Source organism: Heterobasidion irregulare, assembly GCF_000320585.1.
Source record: "Heterobasidion irregulare TC 32-1 unplaced genomic scaffold scaffold_11, whole genome shotgun sequence".
Lineage (NCBI taxonomy): Eukaryota > Fungi > Basidiomycota > Agaricomycetes > Russulales > Bondarzewiaceae > Heterobasidion > Heterobasidion irregulare.
In genome coordinates this window covers 713388-740339 of record NW_009258207.1, presented here as the reverse complement: position 1 = coordinate 740339, position 26952 = coordinate 713388, and the positions used below count along the sequence as shown (strand labels likewise).

Here is a 26952-nt window from a genome sequence, read left to right as displayed (position 1 = left end):
GTCTATTAGTGATGACCAAATCCTGAATGTTTATAATATATTATCCAAGTATTGGTAGCAGGGACAGGTATTGAAGAGCCAATGAAAAAAAAATAGTAAATATATGACTTGGATAGCCAAGCAATGGTATAAAACTGTGTCTAACTAAACATATAGAAGTCAGGACAATAAGCTGTAAGAACTAACCAAATCACAGACCATATTAGCTAAATGAGCTATTGGCTCCCAATCTTGTAAATGTCTATGATAACACTCCTATGCAGTTATGGTAAGTATGTAAAGTATAGGCAAACTGACCCAAGTACTACTAAATATCCTTTAGTGACTTATAGTCATTTAAATAGGGACCAACCACATTTGGCATGAGTTGGTATCTTTAGTACTTATCTAGAGTTGTTTAGTCTTTTTTCTAGAGCTTCCTAAATACCTTTCTCAGACTCTAGAGTAGGTGCCTGCTTATTAATAGAATACTTAATATATAGCTCTTATAATGCCTTTGATTTTGGAGCTGCAGCTGATAATCAATCTATAGATAGTATGAAGCAATTTGCCCTTGCACAAGACTAATAGTACCCAACATGGCTAGTAGACAATAGTGACCAAGCTATAATTGTGTATGTGAACTTACACACACCTATCATAGACCAAAACTTACCTTTAACATAATGCCCCTTAGTAACTATATAAAGATATAGGAGCTATGTTGAAAGTATCAGAGAGCCTGTAAGAATCCTAGGTCCATGAACATCAAGGGGCTTGATGACAAAATTGGTACCATGTTACCATGTTTACATGAACTCAGATATATGATAGACAAATTCAAGTAGTGATCACGCTATATATAAACTCTTCTAAGTAATGGAGATCCGGTATGGTGTAACGGCTAACATTGCCGCCTTTCATTCGAATGATGTTGAAGGCTCGCGGCAGCTCGGGGTTCGATTCCCCGTACCGGAATATGTTAATGCAGTTTTGACATTTTTCCCCGGTATCTTGTTCCGCCTACAGCTTGAGATCCGCTTGGACTTTCTAGTGGTTCTCCTTGTGTTCCCACAAGCGTTCAATAATCTCATCCTAATTGGGACCTGCACTGACCTCTACTAACCTGCAGGGCAATGACTGCGCGTGGAGTGTCATATCACAAGTGACTCCGTCACGGTCACTCTCTTACGGCTTTCCCAAAGCTCTCTGGTTCCAAAGAAGCGTCTTGATTTTATTTATTTATCGAATTATGTCCTTGTCGAGGACAACTACGAGTACGCCTCAAGACATAGGTAAGTCGGCTACTCATTCCATCTGGTATACATCTCAAAATTTGTCGTTGTCTGCGCTGGGCAGTCGCAATCTTCCATGCTTCATTTCATCCAACGCAGGGCAATATTGTCGATTGGTCTTTGAAGGCGGACGACGGCAAGTGCAGGGGTGCCTTCGGCCGTCCCCATCTCGGCCCTTCTCATCATCTTCTGACTGGCCGCCCGCTTTCCAGATGTCGATCTCACGCATATTGAGTTCAGCGCGTTGCCCAGTGGCTTGCACTTGGTAGAACAGGATGTCGTGTATGTCACACCCCGGCCCCGACCATATCGTGTGCGGCGGCTGACGGCGGGTGCTCAGATACTTCAACCGGGACAACCGCGAGGGCGTATGTGTGTTTCGGCGGCGAAAGACGACAGAAGACGGCCAGCGTGGTTTCCGACTCTCGTCTCTTGGCATCCTCCTCGCGCGGTCTGCAAAGCCGCGCCCATGGCGGCACCTGCGTGCTCTGAAGGAGCTCGTGCAGGCTATTCATAGTGATGCGGAAGGACGGGATGATTTGGGCCCTGTTGACGCGGATTGGGAGCCTGCGCGGCGGTTCTTTGAGGAGCGCAAGGCGCGTGAAATGCGAGAGGCGGCGGGGACGTGGACGGGATGGAGTCATGAATTGGACGGGGTAGGTGGGCCTGTGTGTGTATTGGAGGATTGATACATGAGCGCTCACCCATATGTAGCCCGATGCAGACTTGTCATCGTCAAGCCCGACTCTCCATCTCCCTCACCTCCTGCGTATCCTCGGACCGTCATGTCTCACGCTGTACAAGCACGTTCTTGGCCGCCGGCGCATACTCATATACACGCTACCGCCTGTCGAGGCAGCATGCATACTCTGCCAGGTCGCTGCGGACATATGTTACGAAGACCAGGTCGAGCTCGAGCCGACCGACACTGCGAGCTCTAGCACGGACCCGTTAAAGACGCGGTTGAAAGGGAAACATAAGAAAAGCGTTAACGTGCTCGGCATGGTCACGCTTCACGACCTAGACAAGATGAAACAGGGCAGTATGGGCGGACAGGGCTGGATCGCATGTGTGCTTCATTACATTGCGTGTTCCAAATTTTGGCTGACATCACGCATGCAGGTACGACCGACGCTATTTTCTTGGAGAAGCCACAGTATTACGATCTCATCATTGATCTCACGACATCTACCCCTGTGAAAGCGACGAGGCCAGCCATGTATACTTCTCGACAGCAGGTATCGCCTGGCTCTCGCAGCCCGTCATACAAACTATCTTCGGTACGGTTTACGTGGAGTGACGTCAAGCTGGTGAGTGTACTTTTATGGAGTAGCGTTGCTGCGTCGCTTACGCCGTAGGCGCAGTGGACGGAATTGGATAGGCTGCTGCAGCTTGACGCCGAAGAGGCAGGACACCACACTATGCATCAGTGCGGCGCCGCAGCGGCTGCTGCCGCGGCGCAAGGAGGGGCAGCCTGGACGGATGCGTGGCGCCTGTATGAAGAAGTTTGTATCGTCTGCGCAGGGCTCTGGATCGGATCCTGGCGCGGGAACTCGATCGCCTCCTATTCCAGCCGGGACGGGGACTGGGGCGCGGCGCAACTCGAGGGCGACGATGACCTGACTGTCGGCGGGAGCTACATGCGGAGCCTCGGGAACGGGATCGAAGGTCGTCCCGTACAGATGCCTGGCGCACTGCCGGTGACAAGCCGCGCGATGCGGCGGTCGAGCGGAATGTCGGTCGGAAAGGCTGCGGGCCTGCGCAGGGGGGACGGTGCGGCGTTTCCTGTTATTGTGGACGCGCCTGGGACTCCGCCAAAGGAGGTGCAGGACGCGCGGCGCGATCGGCAGGTGTTGACCACGCTCGCGCTACTGCAGACGTTCCATGCGCAGACAGGGTTCTTGTTCTCGAGGCTCGCGACGTTCATGTCGGGCCCCGGCAGCGGCGCAGGATCTATTGCGCTGACCCCACGGGACGTCTTATCGTTCGAGCTTGGGCCGCTGAGCAGCTTGGATGCGAAGTTCTTGGAGTGGCTCGGGGACGAGTACGGTGGTGGCGTGCAGGTGGTGATTCGCAAAGGGTGGCGAGATCTATTTGGGCTGGTATTTGGATTTGGAGGGTAAAAGCGGAAGCGGTGATTTACGACGAGGAGCATGAGATATGGACTGGTTTATGTGCGTTCTTATATGATCTTTTATGCCTATACACTCTCGTATCCACTGCCTGACTTCCTGCCTTCCTACGATGATACCCATAAGTTAGTGGGCTGTCTTTTTTGTGATCTTAGACGTATACATAGATAATCTAGCTGGAGTACCAAGGCGGATCGTAGAGCTGTCCTCCTTGTGTTGCTGTGTTCCGTCTGGGGCTGTCTGCCGCCACCGCAACACGCAGTTGAGTCAAATTGAAAATACAGCGGCAGTGCCTTTGGGCGGTACCACGGCCACCGTATGGTGATCGGGGTCCCACTGCGTCCGCATACCAGCCATATATGTAGCCTGGGCTTACAGGCCCATTCCATACACCGACCCCCACGGCAATAATCATGGCAGACACCAAGGTGCGTATTCCCTCGTACCAAGTGCTCATCAAATACCCATTTTATGTCAGGGAATCATGAATAACAAGCTTGCAATGTCTCGAGCGCTCGGCGCAGCCTTCCTCACACACCAAGTTGAACAGCTCGAGAAATCCGTCTCCGCGGGACCAGGCGCTCGCAACTGGCGTGAGCGGAGGCCCGCACCGGATTCCAACGTTCCCAGTGGCAGAGGCGTCATCAACTACGGGGGCAAGCGATCACCCGTCCCGACCGGAGCGAAGGTGGCGAGAAGGAAGCCAGGCGAGGGAGAACGGGAAAGGATGGCCGGCGAGATCAGGATCAAGAAGAGAGAGGAGGAGAGACGGGAGGAGCGCAGAGAGCCGAGTAAGGATGCAGATGTCGTGGTGCTAGATTCGAGCGTCTTGATCCATGCGCTAGGCCAAGTGAAGAAGTGGTGCAGGGACGGCCGCGAGGAGATCATCATTGTGCCGCTTGAAGGTGAGTCTTTGTGGATTGTGGGGCTTTTTTGAGGTATACGGGGCAGCTATGCACTTGGAGGAAAACTCTATCACGGGCTACAGAGCGCCCGGATATGCTGAACTCATCCTGCTGGGTCTTGATGTTGGTGAAGCCCTCTTAACCCCGCCAGGGCAAATGCAGGACAGGTCCAACGTCATGGATGTCTGTACCCACAGCTTTCATTCACGGGATGGAATGTATCGACGGACGTCCCCTGCGACTGTCTGCCCGATTATCCATCAAGCAGATGATGATCACTGCCCTGTACTCCTCGCTACAATCATTCCACTCCCATGCCATAGCCTGTCAACCTCTCCTTAGTCCCATGCTAACCCTTCGACTTTCCCAGCCCTCAACACGCTTGATCTCCTCAAGAAAGGCACGAGTCATCTTGCCCAGCGGGCCCGCGCAGCCTCGCGCATCCTCGAGGCCCAGGTCGGCACGAATCCCCGCATCCGCGTGCAACAGGACTCCGCCTTTGTCCTCTGGGATAGCATCACATTCTCCGAGCCCGCCGCAGATGACAACAGCGTTCCTCACGCCGCGAGCTCGCCGGAATGGGTCCGCCGCACGATCTGCTGTGCCCGCTGGGAAGCCGTTAACGCAGCGACTGAGCTCCCTGCGGATCGTTCGGGCACACCCGGGGGCCCACGCATCGTCCTCGCCGTGCTCTCGCAGCCTCCCACGCAGCCAGTGCAGCAACTCTCGCCCAAGTTGGCCAACGCAGCCGCATCTCCCGTCCCACTCCCGGTTCCGCACGCCAACAAGCATGAACCTCGCACGGCCGGCGCACTCGTAGCTCACTGGGCACGACGCGCAGGGATCGACCTCATGATGGTGCGGCCCGCACCGGCCGGCGAGAGTGTAGGCGCGCGTGGGGAGGACGAGGAGGAGCGAGAGAGACCGAAGCGCGCGCCTGTGCACCGCGGGCGCAAGAACTCTAGCTCACACTCGGGCAGTGAGCGGGAGCGGGAGCGGGGCCCGGGTGGCGGCGCACTAGTCGAGCGCCCACCGGCAGTCAAGGCGATGATGGAACTCGTCGCGCAGCCTAGCAAGGTCGTTCGCGTGCTCGCACGCGGGGAAAAGTTGGATCCCTGACTCGGTTGACGTGTACATCTCAACGACGGTGCGCGGATTCCCTTATCGCTTTCTTGTCAGGTTGAGTATTGACGAATCGGTGTGAGCGCAGACACGATTCATGAGTGACTGTCAGACTGACGTGCGCTAGCGTGTGCCCTGGATTTCAAACCGGGGCGAGCGCACACTCACTTGTAGGTGGGCTCGAGTTGCGGCATCTCTGGACTGGGCAATATTCTGCCTTGTCCTCCTCTGCGTGCGTGATACCGTCGTGTGTTCTGTTTCTGTCAGCGAACCTTCTCGTAGACAGGTGGATCCTCTCTGGTAGCGTGCTGCCCCACTCTCTTGTACCTCCTCTCCTCTCTCAAGGGCCATTCGCCCTTTGTAGGCTGGCTTGGATTCTCAGATGTGAATGAATGGACTACTGGGTCTGTGCTATGAGCGGAGTGTCGTACCCTACGTTTTTTTTCATCTATGTTGTTCCTTCCACTTCCCTTCTCGGATCTTTCTTTTCTTTCGCCCGTATCTTCCTTTCTTTCCTTCATTTCTCTTTCTTGAATATTGTGGCTCTATGCGCGATTCGTTCTTCGAATTATCTATTCGTCCGCGATGTATGAGGACGGTTTGTGACATACTGGGGTTATATCAGTACACATATTTGCCTAAACAACAGGTCTCCGCGACAGCTTGTCCATGCCGCTCAGATTCCGAATCAAGATTGTATCATCCCATTGTGATCCTGGGCGTCTGTCCAGTGTCCTCCCCTATCCTCCCAACTTGAATGATTCCCTCCGTCAAGGTATGCATCATTTAGACAGCGGCAGACATGTATTTAAATCTGGTCCACGGCTACAACGCTCTTTCAGGGCCGAACCATTGGCAGAGATGTTCTGCGCGAAATGAGTAAATTTGACCGAGCCGGGTTTGGCCAATTTATGACCAATTTCGACGCGGGCAACCCTTCTCGATGTCAACAGACAGCTTCATGTATTGAACATCTATCTTGATCATTTTTCTAAGGACTGGCTGTAGGTGCCTAGCGGTCAGATACGGATATCTGGATATTGAAACAGCTTGAAACGGAGTCTTCGTAGCTGACCTTACACAAGATTCAAACGTTGAAGGAGCAGCGCCAACGTCGTCGCCTTTGGAAGACTAGTCCTGACCTCCGTTTCCTCCCTCCAGAGGCCCTACGAACGCACACTGTCGCGTTCTTGGTTGGTGGCGTCCGTATCCATGGAAAACATGGAGGCAAAGACTCTTCCTATGATTGAGTCAAGCCTAGGGGATTTGTGTGAGTTGATTTCCTCCTGACTTCAACAGAGTTTCTCACGACATGTTGCGCGCGCACCGGCATAGCTCCTGACACTGGTCATGTAGAAGAACCATCCAAGGACCATGTCGTCTCCAAAAGAGACGAGCAGACAAATAAAGAGCTCACTAGTGAGTCTCGCAAGTTCGCAATCTACCCTCGATCTCCATTTAATGCGCCACACAAGCTCCTATCCCAAGCACGCCTCCCTCGTTTGCGCAAAGCGAGTTTCAAACCGTACGCGCTTTTTTTTGGCTGTGTTGAGCCTGTCTAGTGGCCTAGATTTTCTTGGATGGGTGCTCACTGTTAGTCTCTCAAAGATCGTCCGCCGCCAGCGTCATGCCGACGGACCCAAGATCCGCCCCCACCTTTCGCGCTCGCCTCATCTGAGCAACGAGTGGGAATTTGCGGTACGCCCCACGAATGAGTATATGTGTACTCGTGAACTTATCGTCAAATCAGGGCTGGGGATCCATGCGATACTTGGACATCACGCCGGTGGATTTGCATGCGGCAGAGGAGTCCTTGAACCACCCAGTAAAGTCGCTGAATGAGATCAGAGCAACCTCCGTTTCTGGAAACGGTGTGACCGGAAGTGTATTCTATGCTTTCCCAGTGGTCGCAGCTGCTGCAGGTACGCGCTTTGTAGGCATGACACGTGTCTCCATCCTTAATTTTCCCCATTTTTTTGTTACTTTGAGGCATTTACTCTCCTCTATGCTTGGTTGTTGCCACATTTCTCCTCCTATTTTTCCGTCCAGTCATGCTAGAGCTTGCGAACGCAGTTCACTTAAATGGCGCGTAAGTATCTACTTTCTCTCACACCCTCCTTTGCCATACACGTTTATTCTAGGAATTACGTCTACCTACTCCAGGCCTCAGGCAAATTTCTTGCCATCATTGGCGCGGCTGGAACATTACTCGATGCAATTGCGACATCGGCCGTTTCTGCAGCAACAGCAAGCACCTACCTCGCGGGCGAGTTTGCTCACTTACCAATCTCGACTGGCGTCCTTGCCATTCTTTTTCTCATTGCCCTTGGGCTTTTCGCTCTTGCTGGCCTGCGTGAGAGCACGACGGTGACCGCCTCAGTTTTCTTATTTCACGTATGGTGTTTTCGCTGCTCTCTCGCACGCGCTGCGTGCCATTCTGCATACTGAACAGGGGTTTTCATGCAGTTGTTTAGTATGGCTATGCTTGCGATCGCATGTGTCGTTCATTGGGCTCGTGCAGACACGACGTCTGCAGTCTTGCGCGCCAATTGGGCGCTTCGTCCGGTTGGCGCGCTCGAAACTGTGCGCGCCATATTCTATGGTATATGTGTTGCCTTTCTCGGTGTGACAGGTGCATATTACTCCTCCGCCATTGCCATTGACTAGGCTCCGCTCACAATCATTTACTCCGCGATAGGGTTTGAGTGCACGCCCTCGTACATTGAGCATATGAGTACGAAAACGTACGCTGCGGCTCTACGTAATCTCGTGGCCATCGCGGTGGCACTCAACGGAGTGCTCTCACTCATGGTGTATGCCATCCTTTCTACTGAGACCATTGCAAGTGGCGCAAATATCTTGTCAGTGCTTGCGGAAGTGGCTGCCGGACGCTGGTTGCGTATCGTCGTTGTTGTGGATGCCGTAGGTGTGTTGCTGGGCGGGGTCCTCACAGGTGTACTCACTGCGGATGGGCTGATTGGGCGACTGACGCGGTACGTGCTAGACACCACATCCATTGAGCACGGGCTGAAGCTATATTCAGGGATCGAGTGCTCCCGCAAGTTTTTGTGAGTGAGCTACCGATCACAGGGAGTACGTGGCTCGCGACATTGTTCTCGCTCCTTCTGGCCCTGCTGCTGTTCCTTGCTTCGGGCATGAATCTGGCCACTGTGTCATCTATGTTTTCGATCTCCTTCTTGTTCGTCCTCTTCTTGGTAAGTTAACCTATCATGCTAGTTCAATTATTTCTCCTAATCATAACTCTTTTTCAGTTCACCATTTCAGACATCTTACTTAAAATCAACCGCCCGCATCTCCCACGACAGCCATCCGCGAACACAATGGTTCTTCTCGGCGCATTCACCGTCGTTTGCGTAACCCTTGCAGGGAACATAGCACGGGAGTGGGTCTTCTCACATTCTCCTCTCCACCTCGGAAAGATTGACACTGCGTCGCTCGATCGTTTAGCCCAACCGCGATCGGACTTTTTGCGGCCTTCTTTTTTGTCGTGCTGATCATGTTCTTTGTCCTTGACTCACAACCGTACTTAGTACGACTTGCTTTGCGCATTCATAGCACAAGCGGACTCGAACGCTGGGCTTGTACACGCAAGTGGAAGCAAATGCTCGTGCGGTGGTATCAACATACGCGCGACGCTTCAGTCTGCGTCTGGATCAAGCATGACGACGTGCGTGATTTTTGCTAGTTTTCTCATGCACCAAATTGTCTTAGGCTGCAGATCTGTGGGAATGTTTGAATTAATTCCACGGCACCTTTCTGGATACAGATTCATACGATGCTCCAGACGCTTCTGTCCGTACAGGCCAACACACCGCATGCGAGTAAGGTGGTCTTCGTACATGCATATAGGAGCGCAGATCGGATCCCGAACGAGCTCCATCCAAACTCACGGTTGTTGGACGAGGCATTTCCCACGATTACAGTCGAGTGCGTTCAATCATACACTTTTTCCCTGCATCTGCGTTCTCGGTCTAGGATCTAGCTCGCTCATTTTGCCTTCCATTCTCCCTCCTTTGTCACAGTCTCGTTTTTGTGCTAGGCGTCTTTAATCCCGTGGTACGTTCCCTTCTTTTGTCTTCATTTAGGACTGTTGATCGCTAATGAGTTGATTGAATGACTCATGGGTCCCGATCTATCCCACGTCGCGCTTCTTCATGTCCTCGGCATGCTGGAACAGCTTGTTGAGGCTGTGTCACGCGAGCTGAATATCCCACGCAGCAGGATGTGCATCGTTACACTTGGACCTAAGCATCCGTGGACGCTCGCTGAGTACGGTGGTGTGAGGATAATCAAGTAACCGTCCATCCCATCTTCGAGACTTTCGAACAAGTCATTGAGAACGGAAGCAGGGGTCGCCATTGAATGGAGTTTGTGAGAGTCTGTTGTGCATGTTACGAAGATTTTTATATCATGGTTGGAGATGATCCATTACGGGAGGTTGCATGTATGATTCAGGTTCTGATGTACCAGTTAGTCTGGAGTTCCTTGGCGAGCTCCTTTCTTGCGACGGGGACGTACTTACTTCCCCGTGCTGGCTTATGTCCGTATGAGCAAATGCATGTCTTTGCGTTGCTTCCTTTGATGCTCAATTTCCACACCGGTGAGTGCAGGTTCGTTCCTTCCCTACACCCATTGCCATGCTTATATGGGTTACCAGGCATACCGTTGAACATTGAGTATATATCCATATATGTACTTATATCAACTTGCTTTTGGCGATGACCTTGCAAATTGCAATTTCCAACTGCGCCTCAGAGTTCGTCAAAGATGGTCGCAGAGTCGGTGGGTTCATTGTATTTGTGCAAGACGCTGACTTTAGTTCCGGTGAGAAAGAAGTTTTTGCCACCTGACATCCACCTCTGTTTTGTGTTTTCATTCACGGCACTGCAAATGTGCAATGGCCTCAAGTGTAAGTGCGTTTGCAATGGTTCCGTCTGATTCCGCTCAAAGATTGTACTCGAGCGACGAGCACTCGGGCCTGTCGATCTCGCCCAGGCACCCCGGTTTTGAAATACATGACTCATTATAGGATCTCCCGCGTCCAGCCACATACAGCCCCGGATGATCCGAGGCGATCTGAATCTGTGGCACCTGGTCGCCTTATCATGCAGACGGAAGCTTCAACTTCTTGCCGCCTTTTCCGTCGAATTGAACCATCGGACGACGCGATGTGCCGCGAGCGTCATGACAGACCATGCCCCTCTACTTGTGGTGTTGACATAGAAACCATGCGTGCATAGACTTCGAAAGATCTCGATTATTTCTTTAAAGCCTCGTCTGTGGGATCGATTGTTACGTTTTTCCCCTCTTTCCTATTCCTCCCGTTCGCGTTCAGGACGGTCCGTGCACGCTTGCGGTGCAGCAGCAGTTGCTGGCAGGGAGGGGACTGAGGCCTACAATGGATGCGGAGAAGCTCATCTCGGCTTTGAAGAATGTCAACGCTACTCGATACCTCAGTGGTGAGCAGACGTCCTCTATTTTTCACTTTTCACCATACACTCCAACTGACCTGGATATGGCTCTTCGCTCGGTACGTAGCGGCAGGCCTTGTCGCACTGCTATATGATCACCTTCTCACGATCAACGACGAGATCGAGCTTATTTGGCGCGCCCGTAATACGCTCCCAAAGACCCTATTTCTCATCAATCGTTACCTTGTTCCCATTCTCATGCTTGTCACTATCTATCGTGAGTACCCTTACGCTCCCTTCTCTACGGCTTGATTAATGGGCGGGCAATTTCGTTGGCTGATTCTGCGAATTGAATTTGGCGACGGCGCGCAGCTCTTGCAGCCCTTTCACCAGGGCCATCGGATGCTGTAAGTCTGTCATTTCATTGGAAAATTTAAACTCTGACTCGCTTCAATTTTGCGATGTAGTTGTAGGCTCTTTTTCATGCTTTTGTCTCGTAACTTATAATGATATCCCTTGTTTCGTAGTTGCAAAACGTGGTTTACGATCGCAATTATTCTCGGTATGATTTCTATCGCGAACGGGCACTGTACGTCTTTATCATCTGTCTTCGCAAACTGTCCTACAGTGACTATTCTCATCGAGCTGACCCACTTCCGACCGCTCTCCAATGCGAACGCATCTGATGTGTCTAACAAGTCATCGTTCTTTTACGGCTCTGGATTCTTTGGAATAAGCAGCCGCGTCTCGTTTGCGCCTCGCTTGCAGTCTTCGTCATCTCCCAGCTCGGTACATTCGCGATGGTCACCTGGGTCGCAGTGCAGATGCGTCGTACGTCTTTTGTCTCTGCTTCTAGCTTACTTCTAATTAGATTGCTTCCGTTGACGCGTACACAGCGGTTTTAGAGTACAATGCTACTTTACGCATATGCTCCCTGACACGAAAAGTCCACATCGAGGGTCTCTGGGCGCCTGGGGTGCGTTTCCTCCTTTCAATACATATTCCATCGGCTTCACTATTTCCGTCCATTTCGCTATCAGTTTCTGAAGTGCAGCGTGTGGACTGCGTTAACTGTACTCTTCTTATGACTCAATCCTGACATTTCCCGTCCTTCCGGCGCATCTACAGGTTTTCTTTGAAGTCGTCGTTTTTGTGACGGTCTGTTGGAACGCGATGGCGCGTCCACGGGAGTCTGACCAGGCTCTTACGCGCGTGCTTTACCGCGATGGTCTCGTCTTTGTATTCGTGAGTGACATTCCTCTCGCTATAAAACCATTCATGGACAGAGGTCTAAGACCGCTATCTTGCATTTCCTCCTCTTTTGAATGGGGCGCTTTATTTTTGTTTTTCTGCTCTAATACCTTGTGAAGCTGGAAGCTGATTGACGCGCTCGTGATATTCTCAGGTGCTGCTGTGTGAGTCTTGGTTTAATCATGTGCACACAGAGAGACCTAAGCTTGGTGTGTGCGAACAGCGTTGAGGGTCACGAACCTCGTACTGGCTATCGTTGCGCCGGTGTGTATCTTTGCCACCATAACATCCGTAAGAAAGTACTACCGGCGAACTCACACAAAAACATTCAGCTGTCTCTGGTTTTCTTGGGAGTATTGTCAGTACAATTCCCCCTTCTCCGGGGCACACGTCTCTGAATTCTAGTTATTATCGTATTTAATACAGTTTCATATGGTGCGCGACAAACATCACGCTCAGCCGTCTTGTCCTCAATGTCCGTCGGCATTCTTACACGGAATCCAACGAGACTGCTGCCTCATTGTCGTCGAGGACAAGTCATGGGCATGAACACATGCTCGGAGATGGGCGCGAGGACAGTCACGGAGAGCGGCAATCAGCAGCAGTGTATGATAATGTCAGGTTCTCGCATCTGCGGAGCCACTGGGATAGGGAAAGGGAGCGATGGGACTCGGGTGCGGCGGGAGTGTATGAATACGAGTTGCCGGCCAGGACATAGACTTCAAGCCTTGATCAGTGGCATCACTGTCTAATGGAGGGAATCCTAGTTTGGCAGTGCGTTCCAAGTCGCTGGTAGATTTTACTTGGACTTTGTGCCGGAGGACATGCCTCGACGTGATACCACGTACGGTGCTAGTCGTTTTGGTCATGTTATTTTATACCAGTGTTATAGTCGATGTCTCCAAGCGCCTATGCGCCCATAGTTCAACTGATTACTCTAAAATCCGCGCCCCTGAGTTGCACAAACATGACGACGACGCTGATCCTGATCTTGTTTGTCAACCACCACAATCTACACACCATTCACGCCTTCTAGTTCTCTCACGAATATTCTTGAACACAGCTTATAATTAGTATCTATCTAACGAATTGCAATGAGCGATCGCATGCGCGAGTGGGCGGAGGAGCTGAGTACATTACAGAATAAGGCGGTCGACACGCTTGTCAATGTTCGTCCACCTGCCGACGCGCACATTAGGCTGAGCGAAGACGTAGAAAAGTTTCTCGAGGAGAAAGGAGAGGTGAGTCTGAGTTTGTGGCAGTTTTGACGTGGACATAGATTGATGGAATGGTGATGGGATGATGCAGTCAGCAGACGAGATTCTCCAGCTGCCCGTCATCGTGCCATTACCTGTGGATGATGCTCGACCGTTAAGGGATTATTTCATTTCGTGAGTTCCCTGTTCTGCATTCGAAATAGTATGCACTGTCGACTACCCCTGAACCTGACGATCTTCCTACCTCTGGCAGGTCTTCTCATAACACCTACCTTCTCTCGGGCCAGTTGCTCGGGCACTCGTCAGCGCTCTCCTATGTTCACGTCCTTTGGCAGCATGCGCGCTGCGTCGAAATGGACGTCTGGTCATCTGCGCGCGGGCTGGTTGTCACGCATGGCTACACACTCTCGAGCGCGGTCTTGTTCCGAGAGGTCTGCGAGGCCGTCGGGCAAGCCGTGCGTGAGCACGACTGGCCTGTGCTCGTTAGCCTCGAGTGCCATGTGTCTGTTGAGGGTCAGCCGGAAATTGTGCAGATCATGGAGGAGTGCTGGGGAGAACGGCTCGTTAGAGGGCCCTTGGGCGTCGAGGGCACCAAATCGGAGGTTACGCCGAAAGACCTCAAGGGCAGGATCATGGTCATGGTGGGTCGTGAGTACCGGTCAACCCATAACAGTGTTCTGATACCCTGGTCTTAGGTCGAGTATTATCCTCCTAAAAACTCGGAAGATACGGAATCCCAAAACGCGCCACCAAGCTCCTCGTCTAATGATTCCTCTTCTGACGACGAGTCACCAGGAGTAGAGGCCAAACTTGCCAAACCGCCCAAGCCTTCGCCTATCTCAGACACTCTCGCCGAGCTCGGCGTCTACGCACGCAGCATGAAACCAAGCAAAGACTGGCTCACGACCCGTCCGTTTCCTGTCCCTCCCTCCTGCCCCTTCCATGCTGACGGCAACCCACCCGCTCCCAGACATCACGTATCCCGCACACGTCATGATCAACATTTCTGAGTCTGCGCTATCTGCACTCATCCCTCACTCGCTCGACGCGCTCATCGCCAACGCTCAGCGTCATCTCCGTCGCGTCTACCCACGCGGTACTCGCATCGAATCCAGCAACCCTGACCCGCTTGCCTCATGGAGCTCCGGTAGCCAAATCGCTGCACTTAACTGGCAGCGGTATGATCTTGGTGTTCAAGTGCGTCTGTCTCGGAAAGATGAGATTTCACATACTGATGAGCGTTTTTGTCCACGCATATTTATAGATGAACGAAGCCATGTTTGCTGGGACACCCGGATGGGTCGTCAAGCCCAAGAAGCTACTCGGCCAAGTACCTTCTACAGACGGTCGGAAGATGAGGCTCAAATGCCACGTGGTCGGCCTCAGCTCACGTACGTCTATCACCTTGGGGCTTGTACTGCACTCGTTGACATGACCCATCTACGTGCTCTGTAATGGGCGCGTAGTTCCTGTTGGTAAAGAAAGGACCAACGTAGCTGCATATGTTCGCGCTCATCTTCTATACACTGGCGTCCCAAAAGACGCCAGCACGCAATGGCGGAGCGAAACAGTGCTATGCAAAAACCCTGAGGAAGGGTTAGCTGATTATTTCTGGGACGCGCGTTTCGCGTTTGAGTACGACGCGGACAGTGTGACGTTTATACGGTACGTTTTTCCAGTCCAGTCTCCATCATATCTAGTTTGATATGAGGCTGTTGCAGCATTCGTATCAAGGAAAACATAAAATATGAGAGAGATGCAGAGAGAGCTGCAGTTGTCGCGCGGGTGGAACAAGTGCAGCCTGGGTGGCGGCTCATGCGTATGCTGGATAACCAAGGGAAATATTTGGGCGCGACACTACTCGTGCATTTCGAGTTTGAGGACGTGGAAGCCGCATAGGCAGAGGCCGATGAATAGGAAATTGTGGCGGTATATACTTATTACATATCTTGCAACTGAACATTGATGATGTATGAAGAATGTGTACTACGAGAGTCTATAGATCGTTAGCCAGGAGCAGGATCAAATTTGGGACGCACCGCGATGTGCCAATGTCGCACTTGGAATCCTGTGAAGACTGAAGAGGTAGCGAGTGCCTCATACAACTGTCGTGCAGTGAATGAGCACGGAGTCGATTCTCATATACCTTTCGAATGATTAATGAACTTGCATCAGGGAAAAGTGAATAAGTAATCCAAAACAAGACCAAGCACAGCACATTTTACCTAAAAGCGAACATCCTTACCAGGCAGCCAGGCCGAAATGCAGGAATACCCTCAAACGACCTCCTGCAGATCTCCACCAGCAGCTTTCTCAATGCCCTTGGTGAGCGCATCCAAGCGTTTATTCGCCTCCTCTTTTCTCTTCTTGGCCCGCTTCCTCGCAGCCTCTCCATTATCGTCCTCGTCTTCACTTTCACTGTCATTGCTGGCCATCCGTTCAGCGATGAACTCTGCCACGAAACGCGCCACCGGCGCCTCGCCGATCTCAGTCATCGCGCGCACACCCCAACGCCACTCCCAGGCGACCTCGCCGTCGCCGTCGTGCTGCGTCTGTGCCTGTGATTGTGTCGTGCGCCCACGCTTGTTGCCCCCTTTTGACCCGCCGAGACGGATACGATCGAGGTAGCCTTGGCGCAAGAGCAGGGAAAGGTAAGCTTCGAGCTGTATTGAGCGGTGAGTGGAGGCAGCTGAGAGGGGTATAGAAGCCGTTGGCACAAGACGGAGGCGTTTGAGGGCCGTCCGGAGGTCCACTACGAACCAAATCCGGATGTCAGTCACATTCCTCGGACTGATCATAGACATACTGTCGCTAATAACCCTGCCATTTACCAAAACGATGGCAAGTACGACATGCAAAATACCGAGGGCGCCTAGCTGATCAGAGCTATTCCATGCGATGATGCTCCCGTAGAGGTTTGTGCCGACTTCATCATCGTCATCGCCATCTGGCGCGTCAGCGGATTCCTGAGCAAGTATCGACGCGTCTGTTGCTGCTGCAGACTCTATAATTTTCGAGTCTAATGTTGAGCGTAGGATGTATGTTTTGGATCCTTGAATGGTAGCTTCCATATGCACGACGATGAGGTAACCATGTTAGCGTGAGGAGGTCGTGGACGAGAGGCGTACCTTTCTTTTTGAGACCTGTGAGGGTTTGCCGGTTCTCGTCCCCGCCGTTCTGCTCGTTCTCTGTCTTATCTTTTTCAAATTTCTTGTCTCTTTCGGATTCCTGTGCAGCTGCGCGAGTTGGGAGTTCGACAAGCTCCATCCCGAAGGTATCTCGAAGGATGTTCTGAGCTGCTTCGAATACGACCTTGAATGAGCCGCGTTTACTTCCTAGAACTATTGAGAGTCACGATAAAAAAACTGGAGATTAAATAGCGCGATGATCCAGAAAGTGTGAGGATATACCTTTCTTTGATATCTCCTCTCGACGTAGAGGAAGACGCTTCTGCTCCTGGAACAGAGCCAGACGGACTAAGGAGTAGGCCTTCTGGTTGAGATCCTAACGAAGGCGCCCATAGATGTGAGCACGCTTGTTATGAAAACCGCAGTAGATGTCACAGACCTGATCTTCGTTTGAGTCGCTATCATCATCGTCAGGATCAGGATCATTCTCTTGACCTGCTTCTCCCTCGTCGTCTTCATCCTCCTCTGGGGTACGAGGCTTTCGACGCGTCCTCTGCGACTGATTAGGTTTACGAAACTGGGGCTGTGATTGTGAAGGTTGCGTAGCACGTTGAGAACGAGAAGGACCTGCGCGTGCCATTGTGGGCGTAGTGCAAAAAGAAATCGTGACGACGACGCGCCAATACCGTTGTGATTTGATGTGACATGACGCGTCAGTCACGGGGTGTCACATCCAAACACGGTCTTCTCTCCTTTTGACCGAATTTTCATCCCAGCGTCAATCGTCTCCCCGCCTAGCTACACACATGATAATACTTGACCTTGTCTGTGCTCATTTTCGAATCACAAAATCGGCTCAACGTCGACTTCTTCTCGGATCTGCCGACAGCAGAACCTTAGGTGCGAGTTGTAACATCTATATAGGATCAGTCCGTCGAAATGCCTTCGACGGTCTCACCGATTCGGTCCCACCACACTTCCACCACTCAGCAACGACAAATAAATGATATTGACCCCGTAAGTGGCCGGTGTTACCCCGCAGCCCAGCTACAGGCCGGCAGTCAAACCCCTTGATTTTCACCTGCCTTTCGCAATAGTCCTTCTCGTCATTGCGATATTTTGTTCTCCTTATGTTTGTGAGTCGGCCGCGCGAGGAGCGAACATGAGTTCTGTTCCCCCTAATTTTTTTTTGGCCTGAAGACACTCAGGGAGGACCCGTTGGCGACTTCATCACGAGAACAACCTCGCATTCTAGTAGTTTCCTCTCACGAAATCGCCGAGCTTTTTTCACCAGTTACTCCCCTGGCTCAAATAATCTCCCAGTATCAGCGTCCCTCTTGAAACCCCGTGCTCATATCCATTCATATGGTGGTTGAATATCGGATCATGAGTAGGTATCATGCTGAAATCTCTCTCATGGATTTCAGAGGTTTAAAGCCTGATGGAATGGTGCTCTCAGAGACTGCACCAGCAGCTCCGTATACCGACACATCATGATTTTGCCCTTGACTGCAGTTTTCTTAGGAATTATACATCTTTTCCCGGCCGTCCTAGCACAAACGACAGGCACTACAACCACGACGTGGGATTGGTATGCCGCTTCTGAGGTCTCATCCGCATGATGCTCAACGTCTTTCACGCAGCTGTGAACCCGCATGCGGCTACACGTCGAACCTTTCCCCAGGAGCCAGAGGCCCCGTTCGGTCCTGTAACAAGAGTAACGGGGCGGCATCAGCGGGCGCGACAAATGCGTGCTTCGCCAACGGCGCGACGAACCTCGCGTTCTCGTGCTCCTCGTATCAGCCGACCATCGTGAACAGCACATTCTCGTACGGATTCGCAGGACATGGCAATACAGCGACTGCTACATGTACGTGAAGACTACCTGAACAGCGGACCATTGGGATTCTGTCGCCTTACTGACCTGATTTTCTTTTTGGTAACGACCAAGGTTGTATGTGCTACCAATTCAAATGGACCTCCGGCGCAGGGTCAGGCAAGTCGATGATCGTACAGGCCATCAACGCTGGAGGTACACGCGTTGCGAAAGTTCAGCAAGGACAATGCCTACTGACTTCAAAATTATAATCTTCCAGGCATAACCGCAACCGATTTTGATATCTACGTATGTTATATCTCTGTTTTGCATGCTCTTAGATACAGATCAGTGTATATGTTTTCAGACCCCTGGCGGCGGCGTTGGTGGTAAGCGTAGTTCGATTCACACTCGAGACAACAAATCTGGAGCGCTTTTCTGACTGTTTGTTTTGGCCGCACAGATTACAATGGCTGCGCAGCACAGTACAATGCGCCTGCAGAGGGCTGGGGAAGACAGTATGGCGGCGTATCTTCCGACGCGGAATGCTCTCAACTTCCATCGGGGCTCCAGGCCGGATGTCATTGGCGCTGGCAGTGGTCGGTATCCTCTCACTTCTCACGCTTTGATCCTGACTCGCTCTGCTTGCCTTCTTTTTCGATCATCGTTTATGCGTGCAGGGCTGGAGGCGATATCAATAACTGGTACGTGCTATACGCTTTCTCACCGGACCTGTGTGCCCACGAAGATATGCTGATGCTTGCGCTTGCTTGCTGGGCGTACAGGCAGGTCACGTACAAGCAGGTGAATTGCCCCTCGCAGTTGACGAGCATCTCGGGGTGCATGCCTGCGGCAATTTGACATGTATATAGTCAACGGCGACCAACATCTAGAACCAGTTGTACTGCATGACAATGGAAACGCGGTCCGTGATAGTAAGTAAAGAGAATTTGCTCGCATGCAGACTACTCCGAAAGTATAGAATCGTGTTCATAATCACTATCCGAGTTTGACTTCTTGACAAATCTCAGCGGGTGCTTATCAGGTCATATATTGACAAGCAAGGATGATGAATTTGTTGTCGGGCTTGGGCAATTCGTAGTTTTCCCATTACGTGCGTACTCATTGATATAGGCCGACACGTCTTCGTCTTCGAAGCTTCAATGTCACGGACGATATTTCGTGTGATCCGAGAGAGAGGAGGATGGATGGTAGTATGTAACGCAGCTGCTTCTGGGTTCTTATGGCTCCCTGATGGTTCCCTGACACCGCGCTGATCAGGTCGCAGATACAGCAGTAAACCTATAACAGTATCCTCTGTTCACGCGCTCAGTAGAGGTCCTGCTAAAGGCTTCAACTCGACACAGGCGCGCTTTCGCTACTCACTGAGGGCTCCCACTCCATGAATACGCCATTCCTCACTCCGCGCGAAGGTAGGATGCGTCCTATCCTATGTACAATCGTCCTCTACACATTCCTCTGCGACGTCAGACTATATAGACACGAGAGCAGCGGCCGGGTTGGCCAGAACCAATAAGAAAAAGCCCCTGGGAGCAGAGGATAAAAGCGCAAAACGGACCTCGAAGCCATTCACCAGAGCACCTGTATGCCACCCCGACGCGGATGCCGCAACGCAACGTCGTCTTCCTCTCTTTTTCCCGCGATCAAACTTGACCTCGACGGGCTCATTGACCCTCGGAGGCTCGATCCACCAGTTTGTTCGAGCGTCCTCAACTTCTGCTGCTGTCTGATACCCGCCGGGTGCACCGAGAGGCAACTCTAAAGGATCCCCGAGGCCGAGTGCGCCTTTGGAGTACGCACCCCATGTCAGGAGCTCTCCGGTAGAGGTCACAGCGCCAAAATGGTAATCCCCAAGAGTCACCGAAACGATAGACCGGTACTGCAGAGCGGGCAATATCTGGGGTCGAGAGCGGACATTGGTTGATTGACCGCCCATGAGGACGACAGAACTGGGACCCCTGGAGTAAGCTACGAATGTGCGAAAGTGCGCAGAGAGCTGTACACGCAAATAAACACATCTAAGAGAGCTCAGTTTGAAATGAAGGAAGAGAGATATCATATCACACAGACATGGGTTATACGCATCGTCTTTGGCGGCTCGCATACTGCGTTCTGGCCGGCAAATGTGGGGTGGCTGCAGACACGGGCGGCCTCGCTGAAGTTGGGCAGCTACGATGTAAAGATCACCTCCAAACATGAGAAAATATGAGGTAGGCGCGGGGATTCCACGCACATATTCCCAGCGACTTCGGAGATACTCTTTCCGACTGCCTAGGCCGCCAAACTTGAGAACGTGGCCTTTATTGGTAAGGCCAACCAGATTATTGTCGTATGCGGCAATTTTGATCAATCTTGTCTCTCTGTCTAGCTGCTCTTGGGTAAGCCCAGTGTCCGGAAGGTTAGGAAGGGCGGGAATAGCAGGGAGTCTGTATGGGTCAGCCTGTATGACGCTCGTCACGCAGGGGATGGCACCATCCTCCGAAGCACGAGCCTCGTTACCATCGCCCTGCTTGTTCAACGCCCTGTCATTTGCGTCTATGAAGTGTTGTAGATTGCCGCGGTGAGGCCAATATAACAACACGTCGCCCGAGCCGGTAAGAATAGTCGAAAACATCCAGCCACATTCGATCTGTACTGGAGTCGTTAAAGGTGAATGACAGTCCAACAGAGTGGACTGGAGTCGGAAGGGCCGTCCCCAGCTAAGGAATGTCCAAACTTGAGTCTTGTCATCGAGCGCCATCATATGATGCCTACCACAGCTGCCAAAGAAAGCCGCTCTCAGTGATCCAGAGTCCAAGGTGCTGCAAAATATATACTAACCTGATCCTTCGAACGGTTTCGGGGAGAATAAGTCTGTGAGGGGTTGGTGCACATTTGAACGGACTATTGAAGCCCTGGCCATGTGACGTACTCTCCCCGTTCAAAGTACCTGAGGAATTGGCTGGGTACACGCACACACTATAAGTATTGGACAACGTACCCCAAACGTACACAGAGCCCTTGGAGTCCAACGCATGAAACGACCTATCGTGGGGAATCGGCCGTCAGTTTTGATAAGAGATGCATGGATGGTCCCAACCATCCACTCGCGGCCAAAGAGACGAGGCGTATCCCTGGAATCTCGATCTCGGTAGGGAAAGGCACACCCGAACCTCTTAGCGGCCGATACGAATTTGGACCAAGCCTGCCCTCGCTGCGGCACCTAGGATTGGAATGCACTCAGGCTTAAGACAAAAAAATCTTCAAATGGACGTACCCCCATACAAAGAGCTTAGGGTAACTGAGCTCTCGATACAATGCCTTCCATCCATGTTGTTGAGCGGTCTCGTTTCCGAACAAGTCGAAATCAGCGGCGCAGCGCCCTTTCCAATAGGCGTCATCCTCGCATATGCGGGAGAAGTATTTGCAGGTCAACGAGAGAGCGATGAGATCAGAGACGGGAAGGAGATGGAAGATGTTGTCGAGGAAGACTTCGACAGGAACGTAGGCTATCGAGGGCATCTCAAACGGCTAGGGCGACGCTGAAGGTGAATAACTTAGAGGCTGAAGCAGATTAACGCTCTTGGGGGATCTGTCCCCGTCTAGATCTCGGGAGAGACTACCGCGGAACGGATTGAGATGGCGGCGAGCGGCATTACAGTACTACTGATTTGGGCGTGCTTTGCTATATGTTATGACTCAGTCCCGTGGATTGCAAACAACAGATCGAAAGAGCTTTCGGAATTCTCCGGCCGAGTCCCCATCGGTTTGGAGCTCGATTCACTGCTAGGAACCCTGCTTGTGAGACTCAACGAGACAGCGTGCAATCTTAGTTATTCACAAGCGTGGGCCTCCGAGGAGAGCTTCAAGAAAACTAATGTACATAAGCTCAGACACAACGTGGGCGGTATCACGACAAACGAAAAAAGAATTTGATCAGACACGACGGCTCCAGGGACCAGCGGACCACGGCATCGAGTATGCCCCACCGATTCACTCGGTCGATATCACCTCTTCCATCGCAATCGTGTTCTGCTGACCTTCACTATTCTGGATGCGGTAGTAGTCGCCTTGTACAACGCTGGAACCGGCGTCCAGCACGGATGCTTCCCGAACTTGGGACATACGGCGATCCTCATATTGTATGTTCTTGCCGACAACTTCAAAACGCTTCCCACCATTACCGGTGGCTTTCTGACGGCGCTTGAGTTCGTTCAATCCGTCAACACCCACCAAGTGCGCTATCCTAAATAATAACACCGAGCTATATGCAACAAAGCTCGATGGCAGAAAGGGCGTACGCTATATCATCACCCATGTTGGCTATGGTGTACCCACCTTGCCACATACACGGATTTCAAAGTCCATCATGAATTGCGTGGCAGCCGCCGCCGCGAGGTACTTCAATATGACGCTAGCCAAATTTCAGTGATAGAGGAAAAGAATGACGCGAATGTATGAGGGTCCGTATTGGACAAAACTAAGCACAGACGGACACGTCTCCGAGATCCTCCCAGAATCTGCGCGAATCTTGCCGCTTTGGAGATCCTCCACGAATTGGCCAGACCTGGACGAAATGTGACTAACTTGCTCGGCACTCTTTATTTTTGTCCAATACAGACCCTGAAACGAATGATGTACTTTTCATCATCCGTAGACGGCAGCGCAAGTATAGCATCACATTTCCTATAGAACTCCCTGCAGCTATCTGCGTTCCCATCGGCAGGCATCACGCTAGGGTATTCCGACTAGTTAGTCATAAATTCCCTCGTCAGATCGTTGTACAGATCACGGTACTCGTCGGGCCCGGAGTACAGGACCCTCAAGGCTTTGGAACACTCCGAGGAGACGATGAGAAAATGAACGAATTTGCGCATTATCGAGTGGTAGCGGGTGGGGATGGTGTTGAGCATCTCTTGTTCGGATTGTGCGGCCATGGCTGGGTCTAACAGGAGGGTGGAGGAACAGAAGAAGTATACCAGTCTTTTATCATAAGGGAGGCGTGTGTTTTGAGGCATCTAAAATGTTCCAGCTTTAGGCATAGTGACAGGAACACCTTCGGTGCCGCGCTGTGCCACGTCGTCGCGGGCCGTGATCAACAATAGAGAGGAGAAGAGCAGTAGAGCGTTGTTGTGCTTTGAGCCTTTGTTCGCAAGAAACTGGAATTTTGAGGAGATCACCCGATTTGGCCGGGGCTCGATATTTCCGGGTCCGACCAAACGTAGCTGCTTGAGAGACTCGCCCAAGGAACCATGCAATGATTGCTCATAAGCCGGGCATCTGAAGCTTCGAGCAATGCAGTTTACATGAGCTCACACACGGTAGCGTCGCGGGTGGTACTTTGACAGACAAAAAAGGGCCTTTGGCAGACGTCATGGAGGAAGTGGGTCATGGCAGCGAGCACGCTCGTCGCCCGATTTACTCATTCCTTCAAGACCTTCTCAACGTCTTCCATCGATACCGTCTTCTGCTGCCCTTGGGTATCTTGCGCACAGTAATACTCACCTTGCACACAACGCTGGACCTAGCGTCGATCACGGATGCCTCCATGACTTGGCAAGTCTCGCGATCCCTGTATCGGATCTTCGAGCCAATTACATCCCAACGGCCCCCATCACGGCTGCTAACTGCTGCCGTATGACGCTTCTTCGAGCTGACAACCTCGAAATGCTCGCTAGCTTTCTCCCGGCGCTTGAGCTTATCCAACCCATCAACGCCGACTCAGTTGACTGTCCTGGACAATGACACTGAACCACGTTGAAGCAAGATATCAGACAGTAGAGTGCGCATACGCTATATCGTTAGCAATGTTGGCCATAGCATCCCCCCACCTTGCCGTATGAAGGGAGTGCCTGGCCCATCAGGAACTGAGAACCAGCAGCTCTTGTGAGGTATTTCTAGGTTATACTGGCCAAAGGCAAAGTCAGAAATAGAAAGATGACTGATGCGATTGGTATACTTTCTAGCTCCCGTAGAAGGCAGCGCAAGTACCGCATCGCATTTTCTGCAAGAATATTTTGCAGCCGTTTGCGTCTTTGTGATTAGGGAGTGTGCCGGGATACGTCGCGTTGGTCCTAAATTCCACAATGAGGGTGTCGTACAGAGCCTGGTACTAGGCCACCGTAGGATATATAACATGTAGGGCTCTGGTACACCCCCCGGAAACGGTGAGAAACCGAGCCAACTCACGCACCATGGGGCCGTGCTTGGCGGGAAGAGAATTCAGCAATTCCTCTTCGAATTGTGCGGCCATGACTGAGGTTGCTGTGAGGACAGAGCAAGAGAGAGCAAGTAGGCGTGCTTTATAACCAGTCGAAAGCTGGGTTGTGAGGTAAGAGATACGACGTATGAGATGTTCCGGCAGGCTTGCTTTGGATGACGTATACGAACACGGTATTTGGTGCCACGCCGTGCATCGAAGAGCGTGATGTAGCCATGTGAACCATCCCATACCGACCCCCTCTTTATCTACCAGCCGTGACAAGCGACAAACGTTCAGAGGGTATAATCCACGATCCCAGGCGCGCGCGCTTCCCACAGCTTCCTCACGCGCATATCCGCCGCCCCATCCTCTGAAAGTTTGTACCACGGCTCGCCGCCAGGCTCTTCAGACTCGCGGAAGCGAACATTATGTCTCTACACGCCAAAGTAAGAATCGGGATCGAAGAAGACAGCCCGGCCAACGTACCTTCCCGAGCGACAGGTGGATCCCGCCTGGTAGCTCGCCGTACTCTTCGAGCTTCAGGTCCCCGGATTTGCTTTGATCAAGGCTTGGGTTTGCGTTCGCGAGGATGAGCGCCTCGATGTTGCGCGATACGATCTCGGCGTGTGCGAACCCCGGCCGCGCGGCTTTTTGGTGGGGTGTCGCGGCGGCGTCGCCTATGGCAAAGATATGCGGGTGCGCGACGCGTGTTGAGTCTGCGGGCTGCGCGAGTTGGAAGGTGCGCAGGACGGGAATGTAGCCGGATGCGGGAATTGCAATGGGGGTCGGTGTGGAAGATTCGGGGTCAGAATGACACGAAACAGAGATGGGCACGGGCTGCGGGGTTTGGCCTGTCGCGAGGATCTTTCACAAAGGCGGAGAAGATTCTTGAGCGTGAGGAATGGAAGGGGGAGAGTGAAGCTTACGACAAAATCAACGTTTGAAATCGCGCGCCCGCTGCGCAGCGCTACCTCAAACGGCTTCGAATCGTGGTCATCTGCTCCAAGTTGGACAGCGCCAGGAAAACCGCCCTCCGGAACGATGACGCGATCTTCGAGTACTACGTCGATGCCGAGGTCGTTTACGCGCTGCATGATGATAGCATGGAGCTTTGGGTGGAAGGTGTGCATTAGCCGCGCGCGCGAGTGGATCAGAGTGATATGCTTGTTCGGGTAGTGCTCTTTCAGGTCGGTGGCTAATTCTGTTGAAAGAAGTCAGTCCGGGCTCGAAATATGATGTCGATCGCGAGTAGATCCAACAGAAAATGAAAAGAAAATGGGGTTTTGCGTAAAAGGCGGAGGGAGAGGAAGCAAAGACAAATACGTACGCACGCCGACCGCTCCTCCTCCAACAATGACGATAGATTCAGCACTGCGCACGCGCTCCTGGTGCGCGCGGTAGTATGCGACCCCCTCGCGCTTTGTTGTGCCGCCGTGATTGGTAGCGGGAGGCACGCCGGGTGGGGTCAGCTGCGTCCCCGTGGCGAGAACTAGGAAGTCGTAGGGGATGGTGGTTGGTGTTGCGGGCGCATCGTCAGGAGACGAGGACGGGTCGAGCACAATAGACGATGGAAGAATGGAGGTCGCACGTGCGTGGACGACGGTGACCGAGGTATCTGCCGTCACATTCGCATCTGACGAAGACGTGTCAGGAGACTCGAGCGCCGCGAACATCCGCGTGTATGGGATGAACGCAAACTGCTCGAGCCCGATTTTCCTGGTCTCAGCTCCGTTCGCGGCCCCGATGGCATCCGTGAGTCCGAGCTCGTCCCCAGGTACGACGGCACAGCGCGGAAACGCGAAGCGGTGCTGGAAATGGGAGTTCTGCTCGATGAGGAGGATGCGGTGCGGGATGTGGGTGTTGGCGTGTGTACGTTTGTAAGGCTGGAGGCGCTGGGCGATGAGTTCTGCCGCTTTGCAGCCTGAGGGGTAGAGTGATGGTCAAAGCAGAAACAAGAATGTGAGAAGGTGCAAGTGTCGAAGGAAGACGGAAAACACGTACCAACGTAGCTTCCGCCGATGATGACGATGTTGAGCGTGGGTTTGGAGGTGGGAGACGTGGACGTCATTGTGCGGTAGCGAATGAGCGATCTGAAAGGCGTCGACAAGCTAAGGAATGAGATGCGTCGTGTCGAGCCCAGCATCACCGCTAGGGGGTTTAAGTATATGACGGTGGAGAGCCTTGTCGAATGCCATAAGGTCGCCTTATGTACGCAGGAAAGACCTGGCAATTAAGCTATCAGCCGGATGGAGAAGTCATGTCGACGCGTCCGTTCGGCGGCACAGCGATAGATGAGTCTAAAATAAAACGCAGAGGTCAGTGGAAGCAGCAGGAGTGTGCCAGCGGAGGCCGCGATGATGGGGAGTCAGCGCATATCTTATCTGATTAAGCACAGTTGGAATTGACCAATCGAAAGATGTGCTTACGCGCGTCGATGAGCTCGGACGATTCACCGCTGGCCGTGTTGGCGTCA

The 26952-nt window shown here is 52.3% G+C and overlaps 12 protein-coding genes across 12 annotated transcripts; 6 read left to right on the top strand and 6 right to left on the bottom strand.

The window, feature by feature from the left end:
- Positions 1 to 5: 5 nt before the first annotated feature.
- On the bottom strand, positions 6 to 201 carry HETIRDRAFT_421979 (uncharacterized protein; the record flags this gene model as incomplete). Its single annotated transcript, XM_009553133.1, has 2 exons — positions 6 to 140; positions 187 to 201. The coding sequence occupies 2 exons, from the start codon at positions 199 to 201 to the stop codon at positions 6 to 8; spliced, it is 150 nt and encodes a 49-aa protein (XP_009551428.1).
- A 1030-nt stretch (positions 202 to 1231) lies between these two features.
- Positions 1232 to 3397, top strand: HETIRDRAFT_421978 (uncharacterized protein; the record flags this gene model as incomplete). The annotated part of the gene is made up of 7 exons (XM_009553132.1): positions 1232 to 1274; positions 1339 to 1422; positions 1487 to 1556; positions 1615 to 1930; positions 1989 to 2343; positions 2397 to 2584; positions 2639 to 3397. The coding sequence occupies 7 exons, from the start codon at positions 1232 to 1234 to the stop codon at positions 3395 to 3397; spliced, it is 1815 nt and encodes a 604-aa protein (XP_009551427.1).
- A 493-nt stretch (positions 3398 to 3890) lies between these two features.
- Positions 3891 to 5430, top strand: HETIRDRAFT_327909 (uncharacterized protein; the record flags this gene model as incomplete). Its single annotated transcript, XM_009553131.1, has 2 exons — positions 3891 to 4311; positions 4682 to 5430. 2 exons carry the CDS (start codon positions 3891 to 3893, stop codon positions 5428 to 5430), a joined length of 1170 nt encoding a protein of 389 aa, XP_009551426.1.
- A 1464-nt stretch (positions 5431 to 6894) lies between these two features.
- HETIRDRAFT_53064 (amino acid transporter) lies at positions 6895 to 9436 on the top strand (the record flags this gene model as incomplete). The annotated part of the gene is made up of 10 exons (XM_009552868.1): positions 6895 to 7131; positions 7184 to 7355; positions 7423 to 7522; positions 7575 to 7827; positions 7900 to 8065; positions 8132 to 8426; positions 8477 to 8648; positions 8706 to 8836; positions 8902 to 9121; positions 9221 to 9436. 10 exons carry the CDS (start codon positions 6895 to 6897, stop codon positions 9434 to 9436), a joined length of 1962 nt encoding a protein of 653 aa, XP_009551163.1.
- Positions 9437 to 10767: 1331 nt separating this feature from the next.
- Positions 10768 to 12111, top strand: HETIRDRAFT_480662 (uncharacterized protein; the record flags this gene model as incomplete). Its single annotated transcript, XM_009553130.1, has 7 exons — positions 10768 to 10913; positions 10993 to 11142; positions 11238 to 11274; positions 11393 to 11454; positions 11565 to 11696; positions 11762 to 11841; positions 11994 to 12111. Coding segments are annotated over exons 1-7 (639 nt in total), but the record flags the coding sequence as incomplete, so codon positions are not given.
- Positions 12112 to 12733: 622 nt separating this feature from the next.
- Positions 12734 to 13055, bottom strand: HETIRDRAFT_480661 (uncharacterized protein; the record flags this gene model as incomplete). The annotated part of the gene is made up of 1 exon (XM_009553129.1): positions 12734 to 13055. The coding sequence occupies exon 1, from the start codon at positions 12983 to 12985 to the stop codon at positions 12734 to 12736; it is 252 nt and encodes an 83-aa protein (XP_009551424.1). The 5' UTR covers positions 12986 to 13055.
- Positions 13056 to 13210: 155 nt separating this feature from the next.
- Positions 13211 to 15232, top strand: HETIRDRAFT_174607 (uncharacterized protein; the record flags this gene model as incomplete). The annotated part of the gene is made up of 8 exons (XM_009553128.1): positions 13211 to 13357; positions 13425 to 13507; positions 13587 to 13974; positions 14029 to 14242; positions 14304 to 14530; positions 14598 to 14724; positions 14800 to 14998; positions 15055 to 15232. 8 exons carry the CDS (start codon positions 13211 to 13213, stop codon positions 15230 to 15232), a joined length of 1563 nt encoding a protein of 520 aa, XP_009551423.1.
- Positions 15233 to 15609: 377 nt separating this feature from the next.
- HETIRDRAFT_455067 (uncharacterized protein) lies at positions 15610 to 17101 on the bottom strand (the record flags this gene model as incomplete). The annotated part of the gene is made up of 5 exons (XM_009553127.1): positions 15610 to 16085; positions 16140 to 16337; positions 16462 to 16674; positions 16744 to 16837; positions 16901 to 17101. 5 exons carry the CDS (start codon positions 17099 to 17101, stop codon positions 15610 to 15612), a joined length of 1182 nt encoding a protein of 393 aa, XP_009551422.1.
- Positions 17102 to 17954: 853 nt separating this feature from the next.
- HETIRDRAFT_105984 (glycoside hydrolase family 45 protein) lies at positions 17955 to 19138 on the top strand (the record flags this gene model as incomplete). Its single annotated transcript, XM_009553126.1, has 7 exons — positions 17955 to 18052; positions 18105 to 18331; positions 18413 to 18493; positions 18558 to 18586; positions 18645 to 18666; positions 18741 to 18981; positions 19063 to 19138. The coding sequence occupies 7 exons, from the start codon at positions 17955 to 17957 to the stop codon at positions 19136 to 19138; spliced, it is 774 nt and encodes a 257-aa protein (XP_009551421.1).
- A 568-nt stretch (positions 19139 to 19706) lies between these two features.
- On the bottom strand, positions 19707 to 21890 carry HETIRDRAFT_389554 (uncharacterized protein). The gene is made up of 8 exons (XM_009553125.1): positions 21555 to 21890; positions 21378 to 21500; positions 21279 to 21322; positions 21119 to 21227; positions 20532 to 21057; positions 20369 to 20467; positions 19857 to 20294; positions 19707 to 19769 (listed from the first exon to the last, which is right to left on the bottom strand). Exons 1-8 carry the CDS (start codon positions 21797 to 21799, stop codon positions 19728 to 19730), a joined length of 1626 nt encoding a protein of 541 aa, XP_009551420.1. The 5' UTR covers positions 21800 to 21890; the 3' UTR covers positions 19707 to 19727.
- Positions 21891 to 22270: 380 nt separating this feature from the next.
- Positions 22271 to 24530, bottom strand: HETIRDRAFT_105982 (uncharacterized protein; the record flags this gene model as incomplete). The annotated part of the gene is made up of 6 exons (XM_009553124.1): positions 22271 to 22471; positions 22628 to 22691; positions 22774 to 22844; positions 22900 to 23025; positions 23783 to 23974; positions 24471 to 24530. The coding sequence occupies 6 exons, from the start codon at positions 24528 to 24530 to the stop codon at positions 22271 to 22273; spliced, it is 714 nt and encodes a 237-aa protein (XP_009551419.1).
- Positions 24531 to 24772: 242 nt separating this feature from the next.
- HETIRDRAFT_455065 (uncharacterized protein) lies at positions 24773 to 26547 on the bottom strand (the record flags this gene model as incomplete). Its single annotated transcript, XM_009553123.1, has 5 exons — positions 24773 to 24913; positions 24966 to 25343; positions 25406 to 25680; positions 25807 to 26400; positions 26481 to 26547. The coding sequence occupies 5 exons, from the start codon at positions 26545 to 26547 to the stop codon at positions 24773 to 24775; spliced, it is 1455 nt and encodes a 484-aa protein (XP_009551418.1).
- Between the last annotated feature and the right edge of the window lie 405 nt (positions 26548 to 26952).